Source organism: Oncorhynchus mykiss, chromosome 27 (assembly GCF_057628025.1).
Source record: "Oncorhynchus mykiss isolate SJ-2025 chromosome 27, ASM5762802v1, whole genome shotgun sequence".
In the NCBI taxonomy this organism is placed as follows: domain Eukaryota; kingdom Metazoa; phylum Chordata; class Actinopteri; order Salmoniformes; family Salmonidae; genus Oncorhynchus; species Oncorhynchus mykiss.
The window spans coordinates 41,152,501-41,164,920 of NC_143048.1; the positions used below are offsets into that span (position 1 = coordinate 41,152,501).

General features: G+C 47.2%; 1 protein-coding gene across 1 annotated transcript in view; it reads right to left on the minus strand.

The window, feature by feature from the left end:
• Positions 1-12,420, minus strand: part of lekr1 (Leucine-, glutamate- and lysine-rich protein 1) — a 173,472-nt gene that overhangs the window by 12,195 nt on the left and 148,857 nt on the right. The window contains exons 9-11 of the mRNA XM_036965369.2: positions 7,617-7,692; positions 5,914-6,078; positions 1,757-1,960 (exon numbers count right to left, since the gene is read on the minus strand). Coding sequence (XP_036821264.2) covers positions 1,757-1,960; positions 5,914-6,078; positions 7,617-7,692 — 445 coding nt within the window. The remainder of the gene's footprint in view (positions 1-1,756; positions 1,961-5,913; positions 6,079-7,616; positions 7,693-12,420) is intronic.

The window sequence follows — 12,420 nt, forward strand, 5'->3', positions numbered from 1 at the left end:
GGATCAGGGGAGAAGAGGGAGGCTGATAGATGGTGGATCAGGGAAGAAGAGGGAGTCTGATAGATGGTGGATCAGGGGAGAAGAGGGAGTCTGATAGATGGTGGATCAGGGAAGAAGAGGAGGGAGGCTGATAGATGGTGGATCAGGGAAGAAGAGGGAGTCTGATAGATGGTGGATCAGGGGAGAGGAGGGAGTCTGATAGATGGTGGATCAGGGAAGAAGAGGGAGGCTGATAGATGGTGGATCAGGGAGGAAGAGGGAGTCTGATAGATGGTGGATCAGGGAAGAAGAGGGAGTCTGATAGATGGTGGATCAGGGAAGAAGAGGGAAGCTGATAGATGGTGGATCAGGGAAGAAGAGGGAGTCTGATAGATGGTGGATCAGAGAAGAAGAGTGAGGCTGATAGATGGTGGATCAGGGAAGAAGAGGGAGGCTGATAGATGGTGGATCAGGGGAGAAGAGGGAGTTTGATAGATGGTTGATCAGGGAAGAAGAGGGAGTCTGATAGATGGTGGATCAGGGAAGAAGAGGGAGTCTGATAGATGGTGGATCAGGGAAGAAGAGGGAGTCTGATAGATGGTGGATCAGGGAAGAAGAGGGAGTCTGATAGGTGGTGGATCAGGGAAGAAGAGGGAGTCTGAGAGGTGGTGGATCAGGGAAGAAGAGGGAGTCTGAGAGGTGGTGGTTGGGCTCAGGGGAGGCGAGAGAGAAGAAGATGCAAGCAAGGCAAAAATCAATGGAAAGGAGAGAGGAGAAGACAGGCGGATTGATGTGATGACCTGGGAACTAGGCGATGTGCTTTGAGTACAAGATGAGGAAGAGGTCTGTGTGTGTGTGTGTGTGTGTGTGTGTGTGTGTGTGTGTGTGTGTGTGTGTGTGTGTGTGTGTGTGTGTGTGTGTGTGCGTGCGTGTGTGTGTCTATAACAGACTCAGACAGCTGAGGGGTGTCGTGACTGCAGCCTCAGACTACCCCTCTCCCCCCCGAGACAGTGGTCTGCGTGTCAACATCCCTCCCTCCCTTTCTGACACATTATATCTCTCTTACACCACACATGTTCTCTTTTCACTGGCTCTTTCTGTCTCTGTTTGTGTCTCAGTCTCTCTGTCTCATCTAGGGGCTACCCCAGAATCAGATATCAGCCTGCAGGAGTGGACTACTGTAATGAATTGGAAATGTTTTCTGACCATTTCTAGGGATAGGGTCTCTGGGGAGGACATTTATGAGGTATAGAAAGGAGATTTGAAACGGTTGTAGAATTGGAAGTCAGTAGCATTACTGTGAATTCAAGATTCTGTCTTGTCAAGCCTCAACATCTCCCCCTCTCTCTGTGTCTCTCCCATTCTCTCTCTCTCTCTCTCTCCCCTTCTCTCTCTCCCCTTCTCTCTCTCTCCCTTCTCTCTCTTTCCCCTTCTCTCTCTCTCCATCTCTCTCTCTCTCCCCTTCTCTCTCTCTCTCTCTCTCTCCATCTCTCTCCCCTTCTCTCTCTCTCTCCATCTCTAACCCTTCTCTCTCTCTCCATCTCTCTCCCCTTCTCTCTCTCTCTCCATCCCTCTCTCCATCTCTCTCCCCTTCATCTCTCTCCCCTTCTCTCTCTCTCTCTCTCTCTATCTCTCTCTCTCTCTCACCCTCTCTCTCTCTATGTCTCTATCTCTCTCTCTCTCTCTCTCTCTCTCTCCCTGTCTCTCTCCCTGTCTCTCTCTCTGTCTCTCTCTCTGTCTCTCTCTCTCTCTCTCTCTCTCTCTCTCTCTCTCTCACCTCATCCTGTAGTCCAGTGTTCTCTCCTCTCAGTAGCTGCAGTTCTGTTCTGGCCTGGCTCAGCTCTAGCGCCCCCTGTTGATGGGAGTGCTGCAGTACACGCTGTAGCCTCTCCTCTTTAGTGCTCCTCTCCTCCTGCATCTTCCTCAGTCTCTGCACCTCCTCTCTGAGCTCCTGTGTGGCTGAGTGGACCTGGGAGGACAGCTAGAGAGAGACACATAAATATACACATCATAGAGATGTATTACCTAGAACAGACAAACAAAGAACAGCAATAGTCCTGAGTTGACAGCGCTGACCATTAGACAAGCGTTTGGGAGTTTCACAAGTTTTACTCCATCAGGACAGCTGGGAAGGCACACAGTCTCTACCACTCTGTATGTCTGTCTATCTGAGACTGTCTATTTCGCTTAGTATCTTCGTCTTCTCCCATTCGTGTGTGTGCAGTCTATCCTGTACCAGCCTCAGGCCCACAGAGGCATCACTTCTGAATATGTGGAGCCTCCACCCTGCATAGCCCTCCTACCAGTGAATACCAGAGCCCCCCCCCCCCCCCCCCCCACACACACACACACACACACACACACACACACACACACACACACACACACACACACACACACACACACACACACACACACACACACACACACACACCCAAAGGGGAGTCACAGCCTAATTCCTTGAGGGCAGATAGACAGGCAGTCACAGCCTAATTCCTGAAGGGCAGATAAACAGGGAGACAGATAGACAGGGAGACAGATAGACAGGGAGTAAGAGCTAGACAGGGAGACAGAGATAGACAGGGAGACAGATAGACAGGGAGACAGATAGACAGGGAGAAAGAGATAGACAGGGATACAGATAGACAGGGAGACAGAGAAAGGGAGGCAAATAGACAGGGAGAAAGAGAGAGACAGGGAGACAGATAGACAGGGAGACAGAGAAAGGGAGGCAAATAGACAGGGAGAAAGAGAGAGACAGGGAGACAGATAGACAGGGAGAGATAGACAGGGAGAGATATCACTAAAACAATACAGAAATACACTACGGAAAAAGAAGGAACAGCACGTCAGAAATCAGCTCAATGTAATTGAAGAATCCATAGACTCTAACCACTTCTGCGAAAATTGGAAAACACTAAACAAACAACAACACGAAGAATTATCTATCCAAAATGGAGATGTATGGGTAAACCACTTCTCCAATCTTTTTGGCTCTATAACAAAGAATAAAGAGCAAAAACATATACATGATCAATTACAAATCTTAGAATCAACTATTAAAGACTACCAGAACCCACTGGATTCTCCAATTACCTTGAATGAGTTACAGGACAAAATAAAAACCCTCCAACCCAAAAAGGCCTGTGGTGTTGATGGTCTCCTTAATGAAATGATCAAATATACAGACAACAAAATCCAATTGGCTATACTAAAACTCTTTAACATCATACTTAGCTCTGGCATCTTCCCCAATATTTGGAACCAAGGACTGATCACCCCAATCCACAAAAGTGGAGACAAATTTGACCCCAATAACTACCGTGGAATATGCGTCAACAGTAACCTTGGGAAAATCCTCTGCATTATCATTAACAGCAGACTCGTACATTTCCTCAATGAAAACAATGTACTGAGCAAATGTCAAATTGGCTTTTTACCAAATTACCGTACAACAGACCATGTATTCACCCTGCACACCCTAATTGACAACCAAACAAACCAAAACAAAGGCAAAGTCTTCTCATGCTTTGTTGATTTCAAAAAAGCCTTCGACTCAATTTGGCATGAGGGTCTGCTATACAAATTGATGGAAAGTGGTGTTGGGGGTTAAACATACGACATTATAAAATCGATGAACACAAACAACAAGTGTGCGGTTAAAATTGGCAAAAACACACACATTTCTTCACACAGGGTCGTGGGGTGAGACAGGGATGCAGCTTAAGCCCCACCCTCTTCAACATATATATCAATGAATTGGCGCGGGCATTAGAAAAGTCTGCAGCACCCGGCCTCACCCTGCTAGAATCTGAAGTCAAATGTCTACAGTTTGCTGATGATCTGGTGCTTCTGTCACCAACCAAGGAGGACCTACAGCAGCACCTAGATCTTCTGCACAGATTCTGACTTGGGCCCTGACAGTAAATCTCAGTAAGACCAAAATAATGGTGTTTACAACGTAAAACACCAAATAGTGCATGCAGAGCAGAATTAGGCCGATACCCACTAATTATCAAAATCCAGAAAAGAGCTGTTAAATTCTACAACCACCTAAAAGGAAGCGATTCCCAAACCTTCCATAACAAAGCCATCACCTACAGAGAGATGAACCTAGAGAAGAGTCCCCTAAGCAAGCTGGTCCTGGGGCTCTGTTCACAAACACAAACACACCCTACAGAGCCCCAGGACAGCAGCACAATTAGACCCAACCAAATCATGAGAAAACAAAAAGATAATTACTTGACACATTGGAAAGAATTAACAAAAAAACAGAGCAAACTAGGATGCTATTTGGCCCTAAACAGAGAGTACACAGTGGCAGAATACCTGTCCACTGTGACTGACCCAAACTTAAGGAACGCTTTGACTATGTACAGACTTAGTGAGCATAGCCTTGCTATTGAGAAAGGCCGCCGTAGACAGACACGGCTCTCAAGAGAAGACAGGCTATGTGCACACTGGCCACAAAATGAGGTGGAAACTGAGCTGCACTTCCTAACCTCCTGTCCAACGTATGACCATATTAGAGAGACAAATTTCCCACAGATTACACTGATCCACAAAGAATTCGAAAACAAATCCAATTTTAATAAACTCCCATATCTACTGGGGGAAATTCCACAGTGTGACATCACAGCAGCATTATTTGTGACCTGTTGCCACAAGAAAAGGGCAACCAGTGAATAACAAACCCCATTGTAAATACAACCCATATTTATGCTTATTTATTTTCCCTTGTGTTCTTTAACCATTTGTACATCGTTACAACACTGTATATATATATATATGTATAATATGACATTTGTAATGTCTTTATTGTTTTGAAATTTCTGTGTGTGTAATGTTTACTGTTAATTTATGATTGTTTATTTCACTTTTATTTATTATCTACCTCACTTGCTTTGACAATGTGAACATATGTTTCCCATGCCAATAAAGCCCCTTGATTTGAATTGAATTGATAGACAGGGAGACAGAGATAGACAGGGAGACAGAGATAGACAGGGAAAGATAGACATGGAGACAGAGATAAGGAGGCAAATAGACAGGGAGAAAGAGATAGACAGGGAGACAGATAGACAGGGAGAAAGAGATAGACAGGGAGTCAGATAGACAGGGAGACAGCTAGACTGGAAGACAGAGAGACAGGGAATCAGAGATATACAGGGAGAAAGAGATAGACAGGGAGACAGAAAGACAGGGAGACAGATATACAGGGAGACAGATAGACTGGAAGACAGAGAGACAGGGAATCAGAGATAGACAGGGAGAAAGAGATGGACAGGGAGACAGAAAGACAGACAGACAGGGAGACAGATAGACAGGGAGTCAGATAGACAGGGAGACAGCTAGACTGGAAGACAGAGAGACAGGGAATCAGAGATATACAGGGAGAAAGAGATAGACAGGGAGACAGAAAGACAGGGAGACAGATATACAGGGAGACAGATAGACTGGAAGACAGAGAGACAGGGAATCAGAGATAGACAGGGAGAAAGAGATGGACAGGGAGACAGAAAGACAGATAGACAGGGAGACAGATAGACAGGGAGACATATATACTGGGAGACAGATAGACTGGAAGACAGAGAGACAGGGAATCAGAGATAGACAGGGAGAAAGAGATAGACAGGGAGACAGAAAGACAGATAGACAGGGAGACAGATAGACAGGGAGACAGATATACTGGGAGAAAAAGAGGGACATTCTGTTCAGTCTTGTTCTCAGAACGTTGTGCTTGCCTGCAGACCTGGAGCCCCCCGTGTTACTCGCTGCTTGACTGTGTCTGACATCTCTCCTACATTCAACATAAATACTATAACTAAGGCAGGACATAGTGAGGGAAAGACAGACAGTAGTGATAGTTAAATGGTATTGTCTACTCCTTTCAGGACTGTGATCGGTACAACATACACAGAAGGCAACAGTTACCTTCCTCTGCAGCTGCTCCTTCTCTCTCTGGTACTGCAGCAGCAGCTCCCGACTCTTCTCCCTGTCAATCACCAGCTCTAACCCCGCCTCCCTCTTTAGCTCCTCTTCCTGCTCCTTCAGACGCACAGCATTCTGGGTCCTCTGCTCCTCCAGAACCGCCTGTAGCTGGGGATTTGGACATATAAGACTTTATAACAAGCACCTGTGCGCGCGCGCACACACACACACACACACACACACACACACACACACACACACACACTCATGCACACATGCTTCCTCACACACACTGGAATGACACAAACATTATAGGCTGTATACACAGCTTGGCGTGAAATAGCTGAGTGATGGATACCAAAGTAGAGAAAACAGTCCCTCTGCTCATCTCTATCCTTCTCCACCCTCCTCTTTTCCCCTAACAACCCTCTCTATCCTTCTTTTACTCTGATTTGGCAGTTCTTTCAGTTGTTTTATTTGCCGAGGAGAAAATTGAGACAGCTCGAGCTCAAAAAAAGATTGTCACAGAGCGCTACATTGACTTGAGTGTTTTGACACAGATGGGCTGTTCTCACCAGAGGTGGGCAGTGACGTTTTGAATTATTGGGGATATAAAAAAACTATTGTTGTGGCTGTTATGGAAAAACAACAATGGGGCTGGTGGCATGCAATGTCAGGCTTGGCCAAGGCCACCATATTTTCTAAAGCGCAGGAGAGATCAGAGGCTGCGTGTCAGGGCACTGGGGTGAGGCGAGTGTATGTGTGTGTGAGAGTGTGTGTACATAGTGAGTGTGTCTGTATGCAACTGCCTATGTACACACTTGCGTGTATGTACAGCACAGTATGTGTAGGAATGACAGACTGCTTACTTCTCTTTGAGTACAGGGGCACGGGTTGGGTGTGTGTGTGAGTGACTTGGCGTGACCACTTCCTTCTCTCTGGGTGCATGTCTGTGTGAGGGACAGGGGTGGAGTGTGTGTGCGTGTGTGAGTCAGTGAGTGTGTGAAAATGTGTGCGAGAGAGGGAGGGAGGGAGGGAGGGAGGGAGGGAGGGAGGGAGAGAGAGAGAGAGAGAGAGAGAGAGAGAGAGAGAGAGAGAGAGAGAGAGAGAGAGAGAGAGAGAGAGAGAGAGAGAGAGAGAGAGAGAGAGAGAGAGAGAGAGAGAGAGAGAGAGAGAGAGAGAGAGAGAGATAGATAGATAGATAGATAGATAGATAGATAGATAGATAGATAGAGAGACAGAGAGAGATAGAGAGAGAGAGGGAGAGAGAGAGAGAGAGAGACCACTTCCTCCTCTCTTGGTGAGTGTCTGTGTGAGGGGCAGGAAACCGGAGGGGGAGCAGTGTAATTTTCTGGGAATCAGAAGGCATCTTAATACTGACGTGCTGAGGCTGAAACCTCACTAACCCCCCCTGACCCCCACCACCAGTCTGGCGTAGGGGATAAGACCAATAAAACTAACACAACACACATTTCAGCCGTGGGGGTGTGTCGTGTCTTCACTGCACAGGGCTTGGTGTGAGAGACACTGGACTGGTGGCCTGTCATCATAATAATATCACCACCTCCTCTGACTGGATTACAATGTTTTTCTGCCTTGCTTTAAAACATGGTACTTTGTATCTGCTGAGGCAATTCTGTGGTGCTGAAGGAAAGGAGGAAGCCCAGGAGATGAAGTTATCCTAGACGATAGGAACCACTGTGTACCTTGAAGGGCAGCTCCTGTCTGTGGTCATCCTGCATCTTGGTCAAGGCTTTACGATGAGACTCCATCATCCTCTCACTGTCAACATCAATAAAACAGGCATACAACGTTGATACGACATTCATACAAATCGATACGTTAATACAACGTCGATACAACATCGATACAACATTAATACGTTGATACGACATGGATACAACGTTAATACAACATTAATACAACGATATCAAATTTCACATTGAAAACACACAGTGAGTCAACACGACATAAGTCCCTGTCTAGTAAACATGACTTCACCACGCATTGATTGTTACTAGATGGACGTGTTAAACACTACACTTTCCTCAACAACATAACATACCTACTATACTGAACTCAATTATAAACACAACATGTAAAGTGTTGGTCCCATGTTTCATGAGCTGAAATAAAAGAGGCCAGAGATGTTCCATATGGACAAAAAGCTAATTTCTTACACATATTGTGAACAAATGTGTTTTACATCCCTGTTAGTGAGCATTTCTTCTTTGTCAAGATAATCTATCCACCTGACAGGTGCGGCATATCAAGAAGCTGATTAAACAGAATGATCATTACACAGGTGCACCTTGTGTTTTAGAGAATTTGGCAGTACTTCCAACCCGCCTCACAACCACAGACCACGTGATACCGTGCAAGGCCAGGCCCTAGATATCCTGCTTCTTCACCTACGGGATGGTCTGAGACCAGCCACCCAGACAGATGAAGAAACGGTGGGTTTGCACAACCAAAGACCACGTGATACCGTGCAGGGCCAGGCCCTAGATATCCTGCTTCTTCACCTATGGGATGGTCTGAGACCAGCCACCCAGACAGCTGATGAAACTGTGGGATCATCTGAGACCAGCCACCCAGACAGCTGATGAAACTGTGGGATCATCTGAGACCAGCCACCCAGACAGCTGATGAAACTGTGGGATCGTCTGAGACCAGCCACCCGGACAGATGAAGAAACGGTGGGTTTGCACAACCAAAGACCACGTGATACCGTGCAGGGCCAGGCCCTAGATATCCTGCTTCTTCACCTACGGGATGGTCTGAGACCAGCCACCCGGACAGATGAAGAAACGGTGGGTTTGCACAACCAAAGACCACGTGATACCGTGCAAGGCCAGGCCCTAGATATCCTGCTTCTTCACCTACGGGATGGTCTGAGACCAGCCACCCGGACAGATGAAGAAACGGTGGGTTTGTACAACCAAAGACCACGTGATACCGTGCAAGGCCAGGCCCTAGATATCCTGCTTCTTCACCTACGGGATGGTCTGAGACCAGCCACCCGGACAGATGAAGAAACGGTGGGTTTGTACAACCAAAGACCACGTGATACCGTGCAAGGCCAGGCCCTAGATATCCTGCTTCTTCACCTACGGGATGGTCTGAGACCAGCCACCCGGACAGATGAAGAAACGGTGGGTTTGCACAACCACAGACCACGTGATACCGTGCAAGGCCAGGCCCTAGATATCCTGCTTCTTCACCTACGGGATGGTCTGTGACCAGCCACCCAGACAGATGAAGAAACGGTGGGTTTGCACAACCACAGACCACGTGATACCGTGCAAAGCCAGGCCCTAGATATCCTGCTTCTTCACCTACGGGATGGTCTGAGACCAGCCACCCAGACAGATGAAGAAACGGTGGGTTTGCACAACCAAAGACCACGTGATACCGTGCAAGGCCAGGCCCTAGATATCCTGCTTCTTCACCTACGGGATGGTCTGAGAACAACCACCCAGACAGATGAAGAAACGGTGGGTTTGCACAACCAAAGACCACGTGATACCGTGCAAGGCCAGGCCCTAGATATCCTGCTTCTTCACCTACGGGATGGTCTGAGACCAACCACTCAGACAGATGAAGAAACGGTGGGTTTGCACAACCACAGACCACGTGATACCGTGCAAGGCCAGGCCCTAGATATCCTGCTTCTTCACCTACGGGATGGTCTGAGACCAACCACCCAGACAGATGAAGAAACGGTGGGTTTGCACAACCAAAGACCACGTGATATCGTGCAAGGCCAGGCCCTAGATATCCTGCTTCTTCACCTACGGGATGGTCTGAGACCAGCCACCCAGACAGATGAAGAAACGGTGGGTTTGCACAACCAAAGACCACGTGATACCGTGCAGGGCCAGGCCCTAGATATCCTGCTTCTTCACCTACGGGATGGTCTGAGACCAGCCACCCAGACAGATGAAGAAACGGTGGGTTTGCACAACCACAGACCACGTGATACCGTGCAAGGCCAGGCCCTAGATATCCTGCTTCTTCACCTACGGGATGGTCTGAGACCAGCCACCCAGACAGATGAAGAAACGGTGGGTTTGCACAACCACAGACCACGTGATACCGTGCAAGGCCAGGCCCTAGATATCCTGCTTCTTCACCTACGGGATGGTCTGTGACCAACCACCCAGACAGATGAAGAAACGGTGGGTTTACACAACCACAGACCACGTGATACCGTGCAAGGCCAGGCCCTAGATATCCTGCTTCTTCACCTACGGGATGGTCTGAGACCAGCCACCCGGACAGATGAAGAAACGGTGGGTTTGCACAACCACAGACCACGTGATACCGTGCAAGGCCAGGCCCTAGATATCCTGCTTCTTCACCTACGGGATGGTCTGAGACCAGCCACCCAGACAGATGAAGAAACGGTGGGTTTACACAACCACAGACCACGTGATACCGTGCAAGGCCAGGCCCTAGATATCCTGCTTCTTCACCTACGGGATGGTCTGAGACCAGCCACCCGGACAGAGGAAGAAACGGTGGGATGGTCTGAGACCAGCCACCCAGACAGATGAAGAAACGGTGGGTTTACACAACCACAGACCACGTGATACCGTGCAAGGCCAGGCCCTAGATATCCTGCTTCTTCACCTACGGGATGGTCTGAGACCAGCCACCCGGACAGATGAAGAAACGGTGGGTTTGCACAACCACAGACCACGTGATACCGTGCAAGGCCAGGCCCTAGATATCCTGCTTCTTCACCTACGGGATGGTCTGAGACCAACCACCCAGACAGATGAAGAAACGGTGGGTTTGCACAACCACAGACCACGTGATACCGTGCAAGGCCAGGCCCTAGATATCCTGCTTCTTCACCTACGGGATGGTCTGAGACCAGCCACCCAGACAGATGAAGAAACGGTGGGTTTGCACAACCGAAGAATATCTGCACAAACTGTCAGAAACCGTCTCAGTGAAACTCATCTGTGTGCTCATCATCCTCAGAGTGCCTCATGGCGGGGTTATGGTACGGGCAGGCATAAGCTACGGACAACAAACACAATTTCATTTTATTGATGGCAATTTGAATGCACAGAGATACCGTGACAACATCCTGAGACCCATTGTCGTGCCATTCAACCACCATCATCACCTCATGTTTCAGTCTGATAATGCACGGCCCCAAAGATCTGTACACAATTCCTGGAAGCTGAAAATGTCCCAGTTCTTCCATGGCCTGTATACTCACCAGACATGTCACCCATTGAGCAGGTTTGTGATGGTCTTGATCTACGTGTACGACAGCGTGTTCCAGTTCCCACCAATATCCAGCTACTGCACACAGCCATTGAAGAGGAGTGGGACAACATTCCACAGGCCACAATCAACAGCCTGATCAATTCTATGTGAAGGAGATCGCGCCGCATGATTCATCGCGTGATGTATTGTTGTCTCCACCTTCTTGCCCTTTGTGCTGTTGTCTGTGCCCGAATAATGTTTGTACCATGTTTTGTGCTGCTACCATGTTGTGCTGCTGCCATGTTGTGTTGCTACCATGTCGTTGTCATGTGTTGCTACCATGCTGTGTTGTCATGTGTTGCTGCCTTGCTATGTTGTTGTCTTAGGTCTCTCTTTATGTAGTGTTGTGGTGTCTCTCTTGCCAGTCTCTCTTTATGTAGTGTTGTGGTGTCTCTCTTGCCAGTCTCTCTTTATGTAGTGTTGTGGTGTCTCTCTTGCCAGTCTCTCTTTATGTAGTGTTGTGGTGTCTCTCTTGCCAGTCTCTCTTTATGTAGTGTTGTGGTGTCTCTCTTGCCAGTCTCTCTTTATGTAGTGTTGTGGTGTCTCTCTTGCCAGTCTCTCTTTATGTTGTGTTGTGGTGTCTCTCTTGTCGTGATGTGTGTTTTGTCCTATATTTTTATTTAAAATCCCAGCCCCCGTCCCCACAGGAGGCCTTTTGCATTCTGGTAGGCCGTCATTGTAAATAAAAAATGATTCTTAACTGAGCTGCCTGGTTAAATAAAGGTCAAATAAAACATGATTCTTAACTGAGCTGCCTGGTTAAATAAAGGTCAAATAAAACATGATTCTTAACTGAGCTGCCTGGTTAAATAAAGGTCAAATAAAACATGATTCTTAACTGAGCTGCCTGGTTAAATAAAGGTCAAATAAAACATGATTCTTAACTGAGCTGCCTGGTTAAATAAAGGTCAAATAAAAAATAAATACAAAACGTTAAATAATAATAATGGTTTTCGGATCCACACCCCTACTTTTTTAATAAGGTATCTGTGACAAACAGATGCATAATCTGTATTCCCAGTCATGTGAAATCCATAGATTAGGGCCTAATGAATTGATTTCAATTGACTGATTTCCTTATTTGAACTGTGACTCTGTAAAATATTTGAAATTGTTGCATGTTGCGTTTACATTTTTGTTCAGCGTAGATTAAATTAAACTGTCAAAAAATATCAGATGTTTATATTCATGACTGGTTTGAGGTCATAGAGACAGACTGTCATC